A 23,612-nucleotide genomic window follows, 5' to 3' on the forward strand; every position below is an offset into this window, starting at 1 on the left:
CTCCAAAACAAAAGTCCTAGCACTGTGCTAAAACTCCTGTCACAGCTGAGCTGGGAAGAGCACAACTCACCCCTCTCACTGTGTACATCGGCGACAGGGACAGGAGACAGACTCGGCGGCTGGGGGGAGGACGGAGGAGTCCCGAAGGCAGAGCAAGCAGAGAAAGGTATGTGGGGGGAGGGTAGGACAGACATCAGCACACATTTGACAAGTGATTTTGGTGACATTGAGCGAGCGGATTTCCCCACTCAATTCTCCCACACAGCAACTTACCGCCCTCAACTGTATGTTACGGCCGTCGGGGGACTCCATGCCACTGCTGCCCCTTGGCACCCTGCCGCCCCAAGGCCTGGCCTCGGTGGCCTTGTGGGAAATCCGGGCCTGGGCGCCAGACTAAGTGCAGTATTAAAAATCATCTTAATTTATTAAAACACGACAATGGGCAACTCACGTTTGTAGAGATATGTAGGTCTCCCGTGTAGACTCTTCATGCCTAGGGATGGATTAATAGACATGCTTGCTTTTTTTTTTTTTTACAAACATGCGAGTTGCTGCATTGCATATTGGAGGGTAATGGTTGCCTTGCATTAGGTTGTTATTTTTGTTACCCAAGCCTGGGTATGCCCCTGTGTCTTCCTTTCTATGTTGGACAGAGACTCTGCTATGCTCTATATGGGGTGCTGCTGCTGTCGTTTGTGGTCGTCTGCTTCACAAAATTACACTATTAGGCTGCATTCACACCTAAGCGTAGGCGATTTGCGGCGTTTTTTACAGCGACAAATTGTGGCGTTTTTTTACAGGTCATTGGTATCAATGGAAAACGCCCAAGCCGCCCGATTCGCGCGTCAAAAAAGGGTCCGGGACTTGTTTGAAATTCAGGCGTTCTGCGTTTTGCGTTGGAGATGTGAACCATCTCCATAGAGAAAAATGTTATTTTTCCCCTTCTAGCGTCTTTGAGCGTCGTGCTTCAGGCGACAAAACGCTCAGGTGTGAATGCAGCTTAAGACCCCTTTCACACTGTGGCGTGTTTCTGGTGCTAAAGGGCTAAAAATAGCGCATGTAACGCGCCTGAAAAACGCCTTACTTGCAGCCCCAGTGTGAAAGCCTTAGTGCCTTTACAGTGGAGCGGTGCGCTTGCAGGACGTTAGAAAAAGTCCTGCAAGCAGCATCCTTGGAGCTGGACATCATAGAAGTCTATAGGAAAGCACAGTTAGCCTGCATGAAAACTGCGGGTTAGCTGCACTGTAGCAAAAATGCAGCGGGGCAGTGAAGCCACCCCAAGGATCTTGGTTAAGCTGGCCACACACTGAGTTTTATGTCACATTTATGCTTTTCTGCAGGGTGGATTTGATTTAAATCACTAGTAAACAGGCTCCATTTAAATCAACATGATTTAAATCTAAAAATTTTAAAGAGCAACTGTCATCTCAGTCCTGCAGCGTCTCCTCCTCTGACCGGCTGTTGACTCACCGACAGTCCCATTCACTTTAATGGGACGGCTGGTGATGCGGCAGTGACACAACAAGGTGAGGGACGTCCATTTCATGATGAAAAAACTAAATTATTAATGTATCTTAAAATAGAAAAACTACCTTTAAAATAGTTTTTTACGCCAAAAGCATTTTATTCAAATAAGTTTTATAAAAAAAAAAAAAAAAAAAAAAAAAAAAAAAAATTAAATAAAAAATCTGATTTTTTTAATTTAAAAAAAAAAAAGAATAAAAAACAAAGGACTTTTAGCCAACCGGCTTTTCTGAGATTAGATACTGCCACCCAAAAGGAAAACAATATCATCTTTGCAGGCACGCGATTCTAAGATTTCTGCGCACACAGATGGATTGTACAACCAACAGATCACATGATGTAGAGCAATTCTACAAAAGGTGTTTTATTGTCATTTTCCCCCAAATTCAATCCCAAAGACTGACCCTCATCTCACAACGTACATACAAAGCTGAGCTATGCTCTAGAATGTGTACAATCCGATTGCAGCGTATGGACTGACCTTGGTGTGTGGCGGGGATAAGGACTTGCTGTGCTTGAGTTTGGTGTGCCGTGGTCTGATGATGCTGTTGGTGATGCTGGACATGATGGTGGTGGTGCTGCTGTTGATGATGATGCTGCTGCTGCTGTTGCTGCTGAGACTGCAGTAGAAGCTGTTGCTCTTCTGAATGAAACCCGTCCACTGCCTTTGACTGCATCAACTTATTCTCCCAGAGCTGGAGGGGAAAAAAAAACAAAGCCGTTCATAACAACCGATTACAGAACTACAAGTCCTATATATATATATATATATATATAATATACGTGTTAGTTTTGGTGCATGCTGGGAATACACCCAGTACTTTCTCACTTCATTCTACTATAAACGCCTTTATAAAAATGACTGCTGTGCGCCCTGGCTTGCCAGACTGTACAGATACCTCACATGTCTATATACATTTACTACCTGTACAGCGCCAAAATATATTGGTGCGTTGTAAACAAAACGGCAATCATAAGGGGGTCTCGGGTCTCTTCCCCCCCCCCCCCCCCATTCATGTACACATTACGGGGCAGATTCACAGAGCAAGTACGCCGGCGTATCTACTGATACGCCGGCGTACTTTCAAATTTCCCGCGTCGTATCTTTAGTTTGAATCCTCAAACCAAGATACGACGGCATCTGGATAAGATCCGACAGGCGTACGGCTTCGTACGCCTTCGGATCGCAGATGCAATACTTCGGCGTCCGCTGGGTGGAGTTTGCGTCGTTTTCCGCGTCGGGTATGCAAATGAGCTTTTTCCGACGATCCACGAACGTACGCGCGGTCGTCGCATTCTCTTACGTCGTCTGTAGTCGGCTTTTTCCGGCGTATAGTTAAAGCTGCTATTTTGTGGCGTATAGATAGACTTGCCATGTTAAAGTATGGCCGTCGTTCCCGCGTCGAAATTTGATTATTATTTTTTTTGCGCAAGTCGTCCGTGAATAGGGATGGACGTAAGTCACGTCTAAGTTTAAAAAAATGACGTTGTTGCGACGTCATTTAGCGCAATGCACGGCGGGAAATTTAGGAACGATGCATGCGCATTTCATTCGGCGCGGGGACGCACTTCATTTAAATGAAACCCGCCCAATTTCAAATACGCGGCCAGAAATACACTACGCCGCCGTAACTTACGGTGCAAATTCTTCCTGGATTCGAATTTAAGCCAGGTAAGATACGGCGGCGTAGCGTATGTCTGATACGCCGCGCCTGTCCAATTGTATGTGAATCTGCCCCTACATTTTTAGATCAGTTTAATGCATTTGTTAAAATTCTGGACTGTTAGTAATTTACATTTAAACACCAAAGTACATAGAGCATGTGCAGTACACATTCTGTCCTTCTGCACAACACCCTTGATGTAAATTTCTGACTGTCAAAATGACAGCCAGGAGTTGCTTTTTAAATAGAACAGATGTAGAAGCTGCTGCTCCCAAAAAAACAGATCAGCCATAAAATAAATGAGACCGAGAGATAGAAAGTAACATTGTTTGGATAGGAGACAGATAAAGTAACATTGTTTTTAAACATTCAGCAGACAGGAGATGGAGAGACCCAATGTTACTTTTGTATCTCTCCATCTTCTGTCTGAACAATATTTATAAACAAAGTAACATTGCTTATAAACATTGATCAGACATGATAGAGATTCAAAGTAACATTGTTACTTTTGTATCTACTCGGTTTCATTCATCTAAAGATCAAAGGAATTAATCTATCTGCAGAAGAGAGCAATTAAAGCGGATGTGCAGCCAAAAAAAATATTAAAAGCCAGCAGCTACAAATACTGCAGCTGCTGACTTTTAATATTAGGACACTTAGCTGTGCTGGAGTCCAGCGCCGTCCGCAGCAGAGGACGAGCTATCGCTCGTCACTCTGCTGCCCCCCCGCCATCCACTGTGAGGGAACTAGGAAGTGAATCGCTCCGGCTTCACTGCCTGGTTCCCTACGGCGCATGCGCGAGTCGCGCTGCGCCCGCCGATTGGCTCCCGCTGTGTGCTGGGAGCCGAGTGTTCCCAGCACACAACAGGGGGGGGGGGGGTGACGGGATAAGATGCAATGCCCGTCTTTTGCCCGTGAATGCTGGGCCGGAAGTGGGTGCAAATACCTGTCTTTAGACCGGTATCTGCACCCCCCTCCCCCCTGAAAGGTGTCAAATGTGACACCGGAGGGGGGAGGGTTCCGATCAGCGCAAGTTCCACTTTAGGGTGGAGCTCCGCTTTAAATCAGCATGACAAGTAAAAAGGCCAAAATATACTGTATATTGTGGGAGCTATAATAAAATAATGGTAGAGGTCCCCTTTAAGAGATAAAGTAACACCGCCTAAGACCCCTTTCACACTGAAGTGCTTAAAAAAAACTGCCCATAAAACGTTGGGTGCTTTTAAAGGTGCGCTTTTTTTATGGTCACGTGACACGACCAAAAAAAAATAAAAAAATTGCAGGGCTTTTGAAGCACTTTTGCTGCGCTTCCTATTCGTATCAAAGGAGAGGGGCGTTTTTGAGGCGGTCAAGCTCTCCAAAGATGCTGCTTACAGGACTTTAACTGCCCCGCCCCAGTGTGAAAACATCCATTGAAATGAATGGGAAGCAGTTTCAGGAGCTATTCCGGTGCTATTTTTAGCGCAAAAGTACCCCGATGTGAAAGGGGTCCAACCAGGGAGGGACTGACCATTGAGGCTCTCATAGTGGCCCCATGCCACTAGTGGGACCCATCAGGGTTGCCAGGCTCAAAACCAGGGACAGTATGTAAAATTCTGTGTTTTTTTTTACATCTGTCCCTGATATATCCGAAACCGACATGCTTTTGATGTGAAAATCCTGAGATTTTAGCTGCTCTGCCTCCTGGCGTGGTGGCCATCTGTAAGCCCGGGGGGGCCCCATAATCTTCTATTGCCCAGGGGCCCCATGAGTTGTCAGTCCGCCCCTGGGTCCAACAATATTACTTTTGGGCAAACCGGTTATTTAACAAAATCCTGTTGTGTACACTCACCGTCTTGAGCTCCATCAGAACCTGTTCATCTACTCCCTCATCCAGAAAGAGCTCCCGCACATCATTAATCACATCCTCAATCACCGATCTGTACAGTTTAGGCTGTAAGAAGAAAAGGCGGCAATTAATATTACTAAGACCTCTTGTAGAGACCATCATACAGAAAAAACTGAAGTGCTACAACCCCACAGAGGCTCCCAGATCAATACCCGAGTCATAATGTATCCAAAGGATCAATTTGTATATTGATTTTGGCACACTTACTGCAAAGACCCCCTCCCTATTCTGCTAGTACACGGGTGAAGTCTCCTTGTCTTCTGCGCAGTTGTTGAGATAAAGAGACAATTTGTAAAAAAATTATGTGGACCTTTGAATATTAAAGCGGGAGTTCACCCATTTAAAAAAAAAAAAAAAATCTCCCCTTAGCTTCCTGCTCGTTCGGTCTAGGGGAATCGGCTATTTATATTAAAATATGTGCAGTACTTACCCGTTTTCGAGCTGCATCTTCTTCCGTCGCTTCCGGGTATGGGTCTTCGGGAGCCGGCGTTCCTTCTTGAGTGACAGCCTTCCGAGAGGCTTCCGACGGTCGCATCCATCGCGTCACTCGTAGCCGAAAGAAGCCGAACGTCGGCGCGGCTCTATACTGCGCCTGCGCACCGACGTTCGGCTTCTTTCGGAAAATCGTGACGCGATGGATGCGACCGTCGGAAGCCTCTCGGAAACCTGTCAATCAAGAAGGAACGCCCATTCCCGAAGCCCATACCCGGAAGCGACGGAGAGGATGCGTCTCGTAAACGGGTAAGTACTGCACATATTTTAAAATAAATAGCCGATTCCCCTAGTAATAACGAGCAGGAAGCTAAGGGGAAATAGTGCCCTCTAAGGGTGAACCCCCGCTTTAAAATCAGGGCTTTTTTTCAGGGGGAACTTGGGGGAACTCAGTTCCACCACCTCTGGCTCAGACCCTTTGGTGCCTGCTCACCACAATCACTTTTAAACACAGAAGTTCAGTTTTTGTGTTTACAAGTGACAGCTCTGCACTCTGTGTGTAACCCCCCTGAACTCTGCATTCTGTATGTTATGCAATTCTGGTATTTAATGCCCCTTTAAAATCCTTCTACTGTTTGTGAAAACTGAACGGGATTGTGGTTGAGTTCCTGCACCTATTTTCTGAGAAAAAAAGCTCTGATTAAAATGATACCTTATTACATATTTGGGGAGTTCCTTACTAGCCCCGCCTCTAAGGAGCGACCTTTCCATTTGCCCCGCCACCTCAATGGAGCAATCACAAATACAGTGAGGGGAAAAAGTATTTGATCCCCTGCTGGTTTTGTACATTTGCCCACTGACAAAGAAATAACCAGTCTATAATTTTATCAGTTTATTTTAACAGTGAGAGACAGAACAAATATCCAGAAAAGTGCATTTGAAAAAAGTTATAAATTGATTTGCATTTTAATGGGTGAAATAAGTATTTGAACCCTTCGCAAAACATGACTTAGTACTCGGTGGAAAAACCCTTGTTGGCAATCACAGAGGTCAGACGTTTCCTGTAATAGTAGACTGAAGAAAGGAAAATGGACAGCCGCACTCCAGAATAATTTTAAAAAAGTTGTCTTTTATTTTCCACTGAACATGCACAATCACAGCAACCACAACGACAGGACAGCCGACACGTTTCGCACTCAGAATTAGTGCTTAATCCATGATTAAAGCAGATGTGCCATGGGAAAAAAATATTAACAGCCAGCAGCTACAAATACTGCAGCTGCTGACTTTTAATATTAGGACACTTACATGTCCTGGAGTCCAGCGCCGATCGCAGCAGAGGATGAGCGATCGCTCGTCACCCTGCTGCTCCCCCCTCCATCCACGCTGAGGGAACCAGGAAGTGAAGCGCTGCGGCTTCACTGCCCGGTTCCCTACGGCGCATGCGCGAGTCGCGCCGCGCCCGCCGATTGGCTCCCGCTGTGTGCTGGGAGCCGAGTGTTCCCAGCACACAACGGGGGGGGCGACGGGATGTGACGGAATGCCCGTGAATGCCGGGCCGGAAGTGGGTGCAAATACCTGTCTTTAGACAGGTATCTGCACCCCCCTCCCCCCTGAAAGGTGTCAAATGTGACACCGAAGGGGGGGAGGGTTCCGATCAGCGGGACTCCACTTTAGGGTGGAGAACCGCTTTAAGCACTAATTCTGAGTGCGAAACGCGTCGGCTGTCGTTGCTGTGATTGTGCATGTTCAGTGGAAAATAAAAGACAACTTTTTTAAAGTTATTCTGGAGTGCGGCTGTCCATTTTCCTTTCTTCAGTCTACTATTGCTACGTGCATCGCCAGCACCTTGGTAATCCAACCGTCCTTGATTGTGTACAGGGCTCACCTGGAGCGGTGAAATCTCTTTCTAGACGTTTCCTGTAGTTGGCCCCCCGGTTTGCCCACATCTCAGGAGGGATTTTGTCCCACTCCTCTTTACAGATCCTCTCAAAGTCATTAAAGGGGTTGTAAAAGTATTTTGTTTTCCTAAATGGCTTCCTTTACCTTGGTGCAGTCCTCCTTCACTTACCTCATCCTTCCATTTTGCTTTTAAATGTCCTTATTTCTTCTGAGAAATCCTCACTTCCTGTCCTTCTGTCTGTAACTCCACACAGTAATGCAAGGCTTTCTCCCTGGTGTGGAGTGTCGTGCTCGGCCCATCCCTTGGACTACAGGAGAGTCAGGATGCTCTCTACATTGCGGATAGAGAAAGGAGCTGTGTGTTAGAGGGTATCCTGACTCTCCTGTATTCCAAGAGAGGGGGCGCGAGCACGACACTCCACACCAGGGAGAAAGCCTTGCATTACTGTGTGGAGTTACAGACAGAAGGACAGGAAGTGAGGATTTCTCAGAAGAAATAAGGACATTTAAAAGCAAAATGGAAGGATGAGGTAAGTGAAGGAGGACTGCACTAAGGTAAAGGAAGCTATTTAGGAAAAAAAAATATTATTTTTTTTACCTTTACAACCCCTTTAAGGTTTCGAGGCTGTCGCTTGGCAACTCGAACCTTCAGCTCCCTCCACATATTTTCTATGGGATTAAGGTCTGGTTGCTAGGCCACTTCAGGACCTTAATGTGCTTTTTCTTGAGCCACTTCTTTGTTGCCTTGTGTAAGGGAATTAAAAGAAAGTGGACTCAGGTAAGGGAGGTATAACGGATGCAGGAAGTGGATGAGCTTGGTAATGGAAGTTTAGGTTGGCGAATGCAGGAAAAGATCTATAAAAGGGAGTCGGGGGGGGGGGGCGAGCTCCGGTACGGCTAGTATAGGTGGGCGAGTTTGGGAACGGGAAGTATAAGGGAGTCGGGGGGGGGGGTGGGTGAGCTTGGATGGATTAAGTAAGTGCATGAGCTTGGTAAAGGAAGTCTAGGATCTATAAGCGAGTCAGAGGTGGGTAAACTCAGGTAAGGGTAGTATAGGTGGATGAGTTTGGTAAAGAGAATAAAGGGGGTTGCAGAGTAGGTGAGCTTGGAATATTTTTTTTATAAATATATAGCCATAAGCGATTCAAATCTTGCCCGGTTTTTGACCGTTAATGGGCAGGCTGACTGTACCAAGTTGATTGATCAACTTGGGTACATTCAGCCCATGGGCGTCCACTCCATAGGGCAGGGGAGGGCGCTTGCCCCCCCCTAGAAATCAGTGCCATGATCCTCTGAGAAAAACAGCGGGCAGGAAACAAGACTGCGGCATGGCGAATCCAATTAGAGCCGCTCTCTCTTCTAGCTCCAGCTGACAGAGGGGGAGGGGGTTGTTATTTCCTGGGGGGGGGGCTCCATTTTTTATGATATTGTTATTCAAAGTTGCTAGTTGCATTAGGTTTCTCAAACCTTTGCATGCCTGTGCTTTATGTGATAATGACTAAGTCCCTCCCCTTCATGATATTGTCAAAAAGGGACCGAGCATGGATGATCTTAAAATGATGCCCCCCCCTGAAAAAAGTTCAGCAGACGCCCATGATTCAGCCTGCTGGATTTCTCATGCAATTATGGCTAGTGGTTACTTCCCCGGCAGGGGCAGCTTCCCCCGAGCTGGAAGAATACAATTGCCGTTTCCCCTGGCGACGCTGTCTGTGTTGATGGGCAAATTGCTTTCTTGCAGCCCGAGGGTGGGTGAGTTCAAACAAGGGTAGTATTAGGCTCCATGCACACTGAAGCTGATAAAGTGCAGTTTATTGGCGTTTTGGCTTTTTTTTTTTTTTTTTTTTTTAAGCCCATAAACTGAACTCTACGTTAGCCTATGTGCCCACCTGGGCGTTTTTTAGTGTTAATGAGCTTTGGAGTTTATTGGCTTTTTTCTGAACGTCTGAAATTTGCGTTCAAAGTTCCGTTTTTTTTGGAGGGAAAAAACGCTGCAAAACGCTGAAAAACGTAGAAAACAGCTCAAAACGCCGGTGCCAGCGTTTTGCGTTTTTTAATCCATTGAAAAAAAAAAGCTACACTGAAAAACGCTGATTAAAGCTATTGCAAAAATGCTAAAAAACGTTGAAAGGCTCCCTGCAAAGCTACTGGCGTTTTTTTTATAGCTTTTATCAGCTTCAGTGTGTATGGAGCCTAAGAAATTCAGGAAATGCAGGAGCTCAGGTAAGGACTGGGAGCAATTACGATCGCCTGCATTGCCAATCTAACGTGCCGATAGGGGGAGAGCCCACACAGGGATGACCTAATCACTACCTTGCTGCTCCTTCACTATCCAATCACAAGCTGTTGAAGGGCCTTGATCAAGGCTTTTTCATTGCAAAAGATAAAAATATGGTCAGTGACCTGGCTGTGCTGTATGGAAGAGGTGAGTGAACCTCAATAGTGACTGAACAGAACAACTCTGTTGGCACGTAAAGCAATTCATTCCTTTTAGGGCTGTGCAAAGTAACTTTTAATTAATCGATTAAACCTTAAAAAAATTTTGATCAATTAAAATTCTTTTGATTGATTAAAATTATTTTGATTGTTACTCACCTCTCCGGCAGCTTCTGGGCCTTCAGGAAGTTCCGTCGGAGACCCGGTGACGTCACGGACACCGGCGGGGCTTGCCTTGACCATCTGAAGGGCTCCTCTGCTGTGCCTTCATATCTGCATGCCGGCGGGACCTTACTATCTGCCACACGCAAGGACTGTTACACTTCCCTCTATCACTTCCCTCTATCACCCTGGGATTCTACAACCATCCACTGGGAATTGTGATAGTTCCCTTCATGGGACATCTACATGCCGACGGACTGATGTTAACCTCTCATCTGGATTCAGCAGTGGTATCATTGTACACATTTTTATACCAGTATAGTACTTAGCTACATGTTTTTATGACTGCTTTTGGTACCGTTTGGTATTACTCACACCATTTTTACAGTTTATGTAGCTACATCGATTTTATCTCCAGTGCAATATTTATTTTGTTACCTACTTGAAGACTATAAAAGTTTTAATGCTATTCCCATCGAGCGCTGCCTTTGTGTGTTTTTTGTATCCTGCTATCCATTTTTCCAGTGTTTAGTAGCTGCACTGGGAATCAGCCTGCAAGGAGATCAGCTAAAGTAGTTGGATCTGTATGTGCGTTATAATTAATCGAAATTAGTCGATAAATCGATAAAAAAAAAAACGATTAATCGAACAGAAAAATTTTGATCAGTAACAGCCCTATTTCCTTTGAATTTCAACTGTAACATATGCTGAACATAATCTAAAAATGATGAATGAATATTTCCATAGAGTAATAGATTAAGGAAGATATAGACCACATTTCTGGCTTCCTTCTGTGCTTTTCAGCCAAGTCTTGCCATCCTCCAGAGCCATTTATTCTCGCTGCTCAGGAAAAAGACTCAAAAGCCGTTTTGAACATATTACTCCATGTAAAACATTGACCATTGGAAGGACCTACAAATTGGTCTGTCCAGCAGGGAAAAATGTGAGCGACAGACCAGAAGTCTCATGGCGTATCAATCATGTTGTTATTTCATGGTGGGTTGGAGACACCACAAGTCTATCAAATTTAGCCGTGATAGTGGGTGGGATCGAAGGTTCTCTCACTGTGGCCAGCGTCATGCAATTATGTGGTGGCTGATAAATGAAGAACTACTGACAAGCGGCCCATGGAAGAAGTGGGCATAGCAGCCACGGGGGTAACATGGGACCTGACAGAAACCTGAATGCACCAAGCATTAACACAACAATATAGCGCTTTCTTTAGCCACGTGGCTGTAATTGCCAAATTTCATTGGCTGAAAGTAACCGTCACTGAAAAGTATCCTTATCCTGAATGAATGTAGGGTATAGGCTCCCATCATTCTCAAAGTGTAAAATGCCACTGAAGTGTTACTGTGGCACTGATATCTCACCGCGATCTCTCCGTGCAGTCATGTGACAGACGGGGAGAAACCTGAGGCAGCGATTAATCTGCTGGCAATGACTGCAGGATGATACAAGAGTCACACGACTGTCACATTCTAGCCTGGTGACACCAAATCCTCCTGTATTATAAAACTTCTGATCCGTAGTGGAGAAGGATCTGGGGGTTTTGGAAGATCATAAGCTCAATAATAGCATGAAATGCCAAGCTGCGGTTTCCAAAGCGAGCACATCAATGCAGAGCAGCAAAACAGCCCCCTGATCCAATAGACATAGTAATATGACTCAGCAAAACAGACCCCCCCCCCCCATCCAAAAAGACATTACAATAGGAGGCAACAAAACAGACCCCCTGATCCAAAAAGACGCTACAATATGAGGCCACAAAGCAGATACAAAAAAAACTAAAGTAGCTATACGAAGCAACGAAACCTCTTGATCCAAAAAACAGAGAAATACAAGGCAGCAAGACAGACCTCCGACCCGAAAAACCACAACAATACGAGGCAGCAAAAAACAGACCCCCAATCAAAAAAGTCACAGCTAAACAAAGCAGGCCTCCTGACCCCAAAAGACACAGCAGTAGGAGTGAAGCACACTCCCTGATCCAAAACCCAGCAAGCAACTTATCACTAAGTGTGCTGCACTCACTCTTGAAGGCCAAGGAAGCGGCCTTTTACAAACACCGACCCCAAGGAAGCGGCCTTTTACAAACACCCACCCCAAGGAAGCGGCCTTTTACAAACACCCACCGCAAGGAAGCGGCCTTTTACAAACACCGACCCCAAGGAAGCGGCCTTTTACAAACACCCACCCCAAGGAAGCGGCCTTTTACAAACACCCACCCCAAGGAAGCGGCCTTTTACAAACACCCACCGCAAGGAAGCGGCCTTTTACAAACACCCACCGCAAGGAAGCGGCCTTTTACAAACACCCACCGCAAGGAAGCGGCCTTTTACAAACACCCACCGCAAGGAAGCGGCCTTTTACAAACACCCACCGCAAGGAAGCGGCCTTTTACAAACACCCACCGCAAGGAAGCGGCCTTTTACAAACACCCACCGCAAGGAAGCGGCATTTTACAAACACCGACCCCAAGGAAGCGGCCTTTTACAAACACCGACCCCAAGGAAGCGGCCTTTTACAAACACCGACCCCAAGGAAGCGGCCTTTTACAAACACCGACCCCAAGGAAGCGGCCTTTTACAAACACCCACCGCAAGGAAGCGGCCTTTTACAAACACCCACCGCAAGGAAGCGGCCTTTTACAAACACCCACCCCAAGGAAGCGGCCTTTTACAAACACCCACCGCAAGGAAGCGGCCTTTTACAAACACCCACCGCAAGGAAGCGGCCTTTTACAAACACCCACCCCAAGGAAGCGGCCTTTTACAAACACCGACCCCAAGGAAGCGTCCTTTTACAAACACCGACCCCAAGGAAGCGTCCTTTTACAAACACCGACCCCAAGGAAGCGGCCTTTTACAAACACCGACCCCAAGGAAGCGGCCTTTTACAAACACCCACCGCAAGGAAGCGGCCTTTTACAAACACCCACCGCAAGGAAGCGGCCTTTTACAAACACCCACCGCAAGGAAGCGGCCTTTTACAAACACCCACCGCAAGGAAGCGGCCTTTTACAAACACCGACCCCAAGGAAGCGGCCTTTTACAAACACCCACTGCAAGGAAGCGGCCTTTTACAAACACCGACCCCAAGGAAGCGGCCTTTTACAAACACCCACCGCAAGGAAGCGGCCTTTTACAAACACCCACCGCAAGGAAGCGGCCTTTTACAAACACCCACCGCAAGGAAGCGGCCTTTTACAAACACCGACCCCAAGGAAGCAGCCTTTTACCAACCACTGACCCCAAGGAAGCGGCCTTTTACAAACACCGACCCCAAGGAAGCGGCCTTTTACAAACACCGACCCCAAGGAAGCGGCCTTTTACAAACACCGACCCCAAGAAAGCGGCCTTTTACAAACACCGACCCCAAGGAAGCGGCCTTTTACAAACACCGACCCCAAGGAAGCGGCCTATTACAAACACCGACCCCAAGGAAGCGGCCTTTTACAAACACCGACCCCAAGGAAGCGGCCTTTTACAAACACCGACCCCAAGGAAGCGGCCTTTTACAAACACCGACCCCAAGGAAGCGGCCTTTTACAAACACCGACCCCAAGGAAGCGGCCTTTTACAAACACCAAGAAGGATGCCCTTTCACACTGTATGAGCGTCATTGCCCCAAGTTTTGAGGCCATACAGGGAGACAACTCGTTATGTGTATAAAAGACACCTGTCCACAGAATCTTTTTCTTCCACTCAAACCTCATCATAATGGGTAACACCCAAAGAGCTGTCAAAGGATGTCAGGGACATCAGTAAGAAGCTTGGTGAGAAGACAACTGTTGGAGCAATTATTCGCAAATGGAAAAAATAACCATCAAATCGCCCTCCGTTTGGAGTGCCACATAAGATTTTCCCTTGTGGGGTAATGATGATCATGTGAAAAGTGAGGGATCAGCCCACAACTACACAAGAGGAGCTTGTGAATAATCTCAAGGCAGTTGGGACCACAGTCACCAAACAAACCATCGGTAACACAATACGCCGCCATGGATTGAAATCCTGCAGAGCCCGCATGCTCCACCTCCTTAAGAAGAAACATGTACAGGTCTGTCTGTAGTTTGCCAATAAACATCTAAATGATTCAGAGAAGTATTGGGAGAAAGTGCTGTGGTCAGATGAGACCAAAATTGAGTTATTTGGCATTCATTTGACTCGCCGTGTTTGAAGTAAGAAACATGCTGACTATGACCCCAAGAACACCATCCTACAGTCATACACGGAGGTGGAAACTTTATGCTTTGGGGTTGTTTCTCTGCTAAAAAAGGTACAGGCCGACTTTTCCACACTGAGGGGCTAAAGGACGGGGCCATGTATTGTGAAATCTTGGATGAGATCCTTCTTCCCTCAGCCAGACCACTGAAGATGGGACGTGGATGCGTCTTCCAGCATGACTACTCAAAACATACCGCCCAAGGCAATAAAGTAGTGGCTCAAGAAGCACAGAAAGTAGCCTTCTACCAACACCGACCGAAAATGTATGGAGGGAGCTGAAACTTCGAGTTGCCAAGAGACAACCAAGAAACTGTAAGGATGTAGAGAAGATCTGTAAATAAGAGTAAGACATAATCCCTCCTGAGATGTGTGCAATCCTGGTCACCAACTACAAGAAACGTCTTACCTCTGTGCTTGCCAATAAGGGGCTAGATTCAGGTACGAGATACGACGGCGTATCTCCAGATACGCCGTCGTATCTCTGAGTTGCGGCGTCGCATCTATGCGCCTGATTCTTAGAATCGGTTACCCATAGATTTGACTAAGATCCGACCGGCGTAAGTCTTACGCCGTCGTATCTTAGTTGCAATTTTACGCTGGCCGCTAGGTGGCGCTTCACGCGAGGAATATGGCAATTAGGTAGATACGCCGATTCACAAACGTACGTACGCCCGGCGCATATTTTACTTTGTTTACGTTAGGCTTTTTCCGGCGTAAGGTTACTCCTGCTATATGAGGCGTACGCAATGTTAAGTATGGACGTTGTTCCCGTGTCAAATTTTGAAATATTTACGTCGTTTGCGCAAGTCGTTCGCGAATAGGGCTGTATGCAAGTTACGTTCACGTCTAAAGCATTGACGATTTGCGCCGTAATTTCGAGCATGCGCACTGGGATTCTTTCACGAACGGCGCATGCGTTGTTCGTAAAAAACGTCAAATACGTGGGGTCACACTAAATTTATATAAAACACGCCCACATCATCCAAATTTGAATTAGGCGGGCTTGCGCCGGAGCACATACGTTACGCCGCTGTATCTTAGGGCGCAAGTTCTTTCCAAATACGGAACTTGCACCCTAATTTACGGCGGAGTAACGTATCGGAGATACATTACGCCCGCACAACATTACGCAGGGCTATCTGAATCTAGCCCAAGGTTTTCTCCAGCAAGTACCAAGTCATGTTTTGCTCGGGGATCAAATACTTATTTTACTCACTGAACTGCAACTCAATTTAGAACATTTGTATCATGTGTTTTTTTTTCTGGATATTTGGTTGATGTTCTGTCTTTATCATTTAAAATACGCCTATGATAAAAATGATAGATCCTTTGTAAGTGGGGAAAACTTACGCAATCTACAGGGGATGAAATACTTATTTCCCCCACTGTATATAAATGTGGCAATATTTGTGGTCCTTGTTGTGTGCATGCAAGCAGGTAAAGAATGTATGTCTGCATCACGGAATACATAATTCCTCAAATATTTTATTATTGATAACACAAAGGATTCCAGCTTGTATGAATTTAGAATAGAATGATACTCATTATTATGGGTGAGATTACTTCCTCCTGCACAGCTGGGAATGGAGTATATATAATTTATTTATATTGAGAAAAACATTTTCATTCTATATTCAAAAGAAGTGCTTCTTCAGATCTTGTTTATATGAGGGTAGATTCAGCAGCGCAATTGCTTAGTTGCGCCGGCGTATCGAATGCTCCTGATTCAGAAAGGTCGATACGCCGACTGCAGCCTAAGATATGACTGGCATAAGGCTCTTATGCCGTCGTATCGTAGGCTGCATTCTTACGAGGGCCGCTAGGTGGCGTTCCCGTAGTGGTCAGCGTAGAGTATGCAAATTGCATACTCACGCCGATTCACAACCCTACGCGCGCCCGCCGTACGCATTTTACGTCGTCTGCGTTCGTCGGGTTCCGCGTAAGGCTGCTCCTGCTATTAGCAGGGGCAGCCAATGCTAAGTATACCCGTCGTTCCGGGGTCGCGATGTTTTAAAATTACGTTGTTTGCGTAAGTGAATCGTGAATGGCGCTGGACGCCATTTACGTTCACGTTGAAGCAAATGACGTCCTTGCGGCGTCATTTGCCGCAATGCACGTCGGGAAAGTTTCCCGACGGAGCATGCGCACTACGTTCGGCGCGGGAACACGCCTAATTTAAATGATCCACGCCCCCCTACGGGATCATTTAAATTACGCGCCCTTATGCCGGCCAGTTTTAGGGAGCGCACACGCAAATTACGGAGCTACTGCTTCGTGAATGAAGCGTAGCGCAGGTAATTTACGGAGGCGCAGCGTTAAAACGGTACGCTGCGCCTCCGTAAGAGTGCGCGCCCCTACCTGAATCCACCCCATGGAGTTTTTCCCAGACACTGTGTGGTTTTTAAAAAGATCATATTTCTACAGGGCGCATTTATTTTCATTTCAATAGGTAGGTGGAAGTTTAATAATATGTACTGTAGTGGGCTGCATGTTACCATTTATGCCACTAGATGGGAGTGCTGCGCAATTTTTACATGTACTGTATTTTTTTTTATATTACGTAGCACAGTACATGTTCCGATGCAAATATTGTGATGACCATTTACGTTGTAAATTTTTTTTAAATGTTTATATTTGTTCCTGCTGGCCATTTTAATAAAAGGAAGATTATCATTCTGACTGCGTGGGTGGAGAGCCGGGTTAGCTCCTGAGATGCCTCCGCCGTGTGCTGGTTCCGGGGCCCCAATGCAGGCATCACCACTTCCTCGGAGCAGGGCACGGCCTACTTTTCCAAGTCAGCCTCCCCCAGGTGAGGAGACACCACAGGTACCCCGACAGGAGAAGGTGAAAAGAACTTGCTGCTCCAGGTGAGACAAATGAGCCCGACGAGTGCCAGCCCCGGCCCACTTCCGTGAGTTTAATAAAAACCATTGAAGTCTGTGTTGGTGTCCTATGATGTGACTTCAGTACATTTTAATAAACAGCATTTGGAACCTCTCTATATGCGGCCATTACTTCTTATTTTGACCCCGACAGGAGAATCCGGGGGGGGGGGGGGGGGGGGTTCATTTAATGGATCTCCTTGGTAAGGGCGGTCACCTACAATGCAGGCCATCTGGCCGGTGAGACTGATTGGCTAGTGCAGCCCCCCAACATGATTCCAATTTCCCCACAACCATCTTCCAGGTAGAGGGACTAAAATGTACAGAAACACAAGATGCCTGTGTCTAGCTAGTCGCACAGGTGTCAAACACAAGACCCGCGGGCCGAATCAGGCCCTCTATGCCATTTCATGTGGCCTTCGCACCTCTCCTGTAGCTGCAGAAGAGCTCCAGCCCTCCTCTGGTCCTCCTCCAGACCCTTTTTTTCAAGCAATGCTTCCCAGCAGCAGCATAAGGAAAGGGAAGTGCACTGTGAGGTAAGAGATTGGGGGACTCAACTTGTGATAGTGGGGTGGCTCTTGACATCTAATGTAAAGGGGAGGGGATGCGTTGGACATCTAATCTTACAGACACAACCGGCCCTTTTGAGGGCAATCATAATGCTGATGCAGCCCACGATGAAATGGAGTTTGACACCCCTGATCTAGTGGATGCCTGCAATAAGTGGTCACCTACACAGTTAGGACAAGACATTGAACCAGAGATACGGATGGTGATTGCCAACACTATCCTTATCCAGAATTGACTGCTTCGGTGGAGACAAGCCAGGTCCGCTCCTGAGATGCCTCAGCCGTGTGCTGGTTCCGGGGCCCCAATGCAGGCATCTTCACTTCCTCGGAGCAGTGCACAGCCTACTTTTCCATGTCGGCCTCCCCCTAGGTGAGGAGAGACCACAGGTACCCCGACAGGAGAAGCCAAGGGTCTCATTCAATGTGTCCCCTGTTAAGGGTGGTCACCTACAATACACGCACAAGCCCTCTGAACGGTGAGACTGATGGGCTAGTGCAGTCCCCAACATGACAGTTCTGACAAAGTCTTTATCCAAAACCCTCAATTCCAATTCCCCCACAACCATCCTCCAGGTAGAGGGACTAAAGGGTACAGAGACACAAGACATCTGTGTCTATCTAGTGCAGGGATATGCAATTAGCGGACCTCCAGCTGTTGCAGAACTACAAGTCCCATGAGGCTTAGCAAGACTCTGACAGCCACAAGCATGACACCCAGAGGCAGAAGCATGATGGGACTTGTAGTTTTGCAACAGCTGGAGGTCCACTAATTGCATACGTTGATGGACTATATCTATAAAGGCAGCATCTCCAATGAGCGTTGACTTGTTGCCTTCCGCAGCCTAGTTATTTCATTGTGTTTTTTGTATGTTTCGTACATTGATTGTACGTATTTCTCATCTGTTTTTCCCAATCGTTTCACCCCACCCTGTTTTGTCAATAAAACTTGAAGATTACATTCAGTCTGGCTTATTGCCGAATAGGAGGGTTCAGCTGCATGTTGAGTTAGGAAAACACGTAGCGAGGACAGAACGGTCTTCATCCAAAGTTCTCCATTCTTTTAGCACCTCTCTCTCTTCCAGGGCAGAATGGAACGGTTGGTACCCAGATAGGAGGTGGCTGTTCTCCCACTCCACTGTGTGGCTAATTGCCGCCCGACCGCTCCTCCCGTTCCGCTCTCCGATCCACTGTGGGGTTAATTGCATGAATAGAGCCATAACAGGTCCTTTTTATACTCCTATATACATGTATAGAGCCATGATAGGTCCACTTTAGTTATGATATAAAATAATGGATGTGGGGGCATTTTGGTGGGCGGAATTTTTTTTTGAGGGGGGCAGCATTTCATTCTTGGTACCAGGCAGCACAATGTCTTGGGCCGGCACTGCATATTTGGTATGACTCCGCCTGGGACAGGAGCCGCTGCTATACAGCAAGCATCGTCTTATGCAGCTCTGCTCCACAGTTGCTTGCTTTCTCCTCTGCCGGCTTCATTCACAACACTGATGCTCTGGGAATGACGGATCGGCGATCCGTGATCTGGGCTTGCCAACCAGCCACCCCAGAGCAGGAGGTCACGGGCCACGTAAGAGGGCTCCGTGGGGTACTGGTTGGGCACCCCCTGATCTAGTGGATCACCTGCTATGAGTGGTGACAAGCCACTGGCCCAGCAAGACCGATTGGGTACTGCAACACCCATCATGCAAGTTCTGGCACTACCATCATCCAAAACCCTGCCCCCCCCCCCCATAGCCTGAAGACAAATACAGGCATCCAGATATGAGATGTTAGGGATTCCATCTAGCTAAGCCCCTGCTAGAGGGGATCACCTACACTGCAGGTACAAGCCAGCAAACCGGTGAGCCCGGTGGTCTCCTACAGCCCCCAACATGCCGCTTCCCGACCACATCTTCTCCCAAAACTCTACATTCACACAACTGTTGTCACGGCACATCGAAGCCGGCTTCTACCCTGGCTGCCATTGTTGATCTGACCACCTCCCCAGATAGAGCGAGAAGGGGGCACGGCTGGGGTACAAAGCAGGCAGAGTGTGATCTTTTGGGCTAGCAGACAGGTTCTCAGAAAAGCAACACGGCACAACCAGTACTACAAAACACCATCTGCCAGTGATTTCCACCCTCCAGTGCAGGCACCTTATCCCTGACAGAAGATTTTCACCGCTCCAGGTGAGCCCTATAGACAATCAGGGACGGTCGGATTACCAAGGTGCTGGCAATGCACGTAGCATTGCCCGCCTGGCACGCAATCATTCCAGCCGCCTCCACACAGCAGCAATCTGAGCGGCGATAATAATGCGAACGCTCTGCAATACAATACAGCACTGTGCACCTTTGCCTGCACACCGATTCCCCTCCACCCTCCCCAACCCACAGAACACAGGGGAGGCGACTGCCAGCACACTGCTCCCTCCCAACCGTCACTGCTATATAAAGCCAGCAGAGCCAGTGGGGGGATGGGGAGCGCTGACGACAGCAGCCAAAACTCCCCCTCCCCACCGCCTGTATATAGAGAGCTGCTATGGCTGTGTGCAGGCAGGAGGCTGGGAGAGCAGAGCTGCGCGCTACATACACTCATCACCCTGTGTGTGCATTGTATACCGCGCCGGAACTTCTACAATGTAGAAGCGATACATTGTATACACCCCCAGACACAGGGGTCCTTCTAGATAGTAAAAGCGATACATTGTATAAACGCCCAGACACCGGGGTCCTTCTAGAATGTAGAAGCGATACATTGTATAAACGCCCAGACACAGGGGTCCTTCTAGAATGTAGAAACGATACATTGTATAAACGCCCAGACACAGGGGTCCTTATACACACTTCCCACACTGATACATTGTAGTCATCATTGTGTCTGCATATAGCAGCTATACCCATACAGAGCAAGCAGACAAAGGAACAGAGGGGGGGTCCCTATACACCCTAGACACAGAAACCGAGGGGGGTCCTCAGGCACCCTAGACACAGAAACCGAGGGGGGTCCTCAGACACACTAGACACAGAAACCGAGGGGGGGGTCCCTATACACCCTAGACACAGAAAGAGGGGGGGGGGGGTCCTCAGACACACTAGACACGGGAACCGAGGGGGGGTTCCTCCTAGACACAGGAACCGAGGAGGGGGGTCCTCAGACACAGGAACCGAGGAGCGGGGTCCTCAGACACAGGAACCGAGGAGCGGGGTCCTCAGACACAGGAACCGAGGAGCGGGGTCCTCAGACACAGGAACCGAGGAGCGGGGTCCTCAGACACAGGAACCGAGGAGGGGGGTCCTCAGACACAGGAACAGAGGAGGGGGGTCCTCAGACACAGGAACAGAGGAGGGGGGTCCTCAGACACAGGAACAGAGGTCCTCAGCCACAGGAACCGAGGAGGGGGTCCCCATACACTCTAGACACAGGCGACGGGGGGTCCTTGCACCCTATACACAGGCGACGGGGGTCCTTGCACCCTATACACAGGCGACGGGGGGGGGGGGGGTCCTTGCACCCTATACACAGGCGACAGGGGGGGTCCTTGCACCCTATACACAGGCGACAGGGGGGGGGGTCCTTGCACCCTATACACAGGCGACATGGGGGGGGGGTCCTTGCACCCTATACACAGGCGACAGGGGGGGTCCTTGCACCCTATACAGGCGACAGGGGGGGGGTCCTTGCACCCTATACACAGGCGACAGAGGGGGAGAATCCTTGCACCCTATACACAGGCGACGGGGGGATACACAGGCGATGGGGGTCCTTGCACCCTATACACAGGCGACGGGGGGGTGGGGTCCTTGCACCCTATACACAGGCGACGGGGGGGGGGGTCCTTGCACCCTATACACAGGCGACGGGGGGGGGGGTCCTTGCACCTTATACACAGGCGACAGGGGTTCTTGCACCCTATACACAGGCGACGGAGGTTCTTGCACCCTATACACAGGCGACGGAGGTTCTTGCACCCTATACACAGGGAAAAAAATGGGTCCCTATACACAGGTGACGGGGGCCTTGCACTCCGTACACAGGTGAAAAGGGTCCTTAGACATAGGCAAAAGGTGGTCCCCATACATGCTAAACACAGGGGGCCCAAACACCCTATACACAGGCGACAGGGGTTCTAGCACCCTATACACAGGCGACGGGGGTTCTAGCACCCTATACACAGGCGACGGGGGTTATTGCACCCTATACACAGGCGACGGGGGTTCCTGCACCCTATAGGGGTCCCCCATATACTCTTAACCCCTGGTAATGTGTGGGGGGGTCGTGTAATAAAACCATGTGGGGGGGAGTGTCTGTGTTACAGGACAGGTTCTCTTTTATTCACAAAACACCCAGAGATGGGGCCCCAAATGCGTACACAGAGTCTAGAGATACGGGGCCCAATACCCAGGGGAACCCACCGCTCACTGAATGCCTCACTATGGCAAATCAAGGGGCCCCAAACATGGAAAACTCCTGGGGGCCACAACAAGAAACATCCCTATGATGATCAGCAGGAGAACTCAATACTACCCCCCCCCAATAAGGAATCTACAGTCCAGGGGCCCCACCAATATGGTGGCTACAGTCCAGGGGCCCCATACATCAACCAGGGGCCCCTGGAAACAGACATTCAGGGGCTCCAGTTATCCTCATCCACTACCCTACAGGCCCAGGGGCCACAGATTCCTTACTACACACTCTGGGGCCCCTGTGCCATGCTATAGGGTCTTGCTCGTTATCTGTTAGTCTCTGAGTCCAGGGGCCCCAGGACACCCGCCTCTCACATTTCAGGGGCCCTTTCTTTACATGGCTCTTGGGACCCATCCTCCCCCACTCTATGGATCTCTCGGCGCCGGGGGGCCCCTGTATCCCCCCACCACACGATCCAGGGGCCCCTCTATGTTCACTATGGGGGCCAAATGGCCCCCCAACTCATTTTGTCAGCCCGTCCAGGGGCCCCTTTGCTTTTCTCCCACCCTCCGACTCTCCCGGGCTCCTTACCACGGGGTTGGCGTTGGCGGGGGTCGCCATGTCCCGCAGTGAGCCCGAAGCTCCGACTCCTCCGCTCTCCTTTATATACCGATCCGGCCGCCCAGACCAGCCGCGGGATGACTAGGATCTCGCGAGAACTCCGCCTCCGTGGGTAGGGCCTAGAGGAGTGAGGCGGGATGAACAACGGCTGCTAAGGCGGGGACCACGCCCCTTCCGCGACTCCCGCCCTGCTTATGTGACCAGCCCCGCCCCTTCCCTGCCCCCACTCTATACGCCGAGCACAAACAACCCCGCCCCCTACAAGGAGATCACCCGAGTGTGCGTGAGCCCGGGTCATCGCCGGACAGAGGAGGACAACGGGGGAGGGGCAGCGTGTTCTCACCCATTCCACAGGCGGAGCACATTGTCCCAGCAACCTGAAACCCGCTTATATAGTGATCTACCCCTCCCCCATACAGAGGACTACTTGTCCCTGCAACCCTTACCCCCCTCCCCCCTTATATAGGGACCTACCCCTCCCCATACAGAGGACTACACGTCCCAGCAACCTGAAACCCGCTTATATAGGGACCTACCCCTCCCCCATACAGAGGACTACTTGTCCCTGCAACCCTTACCCCCCTCCCCCCTTATATAGGGACCTACCCCTCCCCCATACAGAGGACTACTTGTCCCTGCAACCCTTACCCCCCTCCCCCCTTATATAGGGACCTACCCCTCCCCCATACAGAGGACTACACGTCCCAGCAACCCTCCCTCCCCCCTTATATAGGGACCTACCCCTCCCCCATACAGAGGACTACTTGTCCCTGCAACCCTTACCCCCCTCCCCCCTTATATAGGGACCTACCCCTCCCCCATACAGAGGACTACATGTCCCTGCAACCCTTACCCCCCTCCCCCCTTATATAGGGACCTACCCCTCCCCATACAGAGGACTACAC

At 48.9% G+C, this 23,612-nt stretch overlaps 1 protein-coding gene across 2 annotated transcripts in view; it reads right to left on the reverse strand.

The window, feature by feature from the left end:
- Window positions 1–22,806, reverse strand: part of GTF2A1 (general transcription factor IIA subunit 1) — a 40,884-nt gene extending 18,078 nt beyond the window's left edge. The window contains exons 1-4 of one of the 2 annotated variants that reach the window (XM_040332166.1): window positions 22,678–22,806; window positions 5,020–5,121; window positions 2,006–2,219; window positions 452–493 (exon numbers count right to left, since the gene is read on the reverse strand). In XM_040332166.1, the coding sequence (XP_040188100.1) occupies window positions 452–493; window positions 2,006–2,219; window positions 5,020–5,121; window positions 22,678–22,707 (388 nt within the window). In that variant the 5' untranslated portion in view covers window positions 22,708–22,806. The remainder of the gene's footprint in view (window positions 1–451; window positions 494–2,005; window positions 2,220–5,019; window positions 5,122–22,677) is intronic. The other variant, XM_040332167.1, reaches the window with a different exon arrangement.
- Between the last annotated feature and the right edge of the window lie 806 nt (window positions 22,807–23,612).

The sequence above is a fragment of the Rana temporaria genome, chromosome 13, assembly GCF_905171775.1.
Source record: "Rana temporaria chromosome 13, aRanTem1.1, whole genome shotgun sequence".
Lineage (NCBI taxonomy): Eukaryota > Metazoa > Chordata > Amphibia > Anura > Ranidae > Rana > Rana temporaria.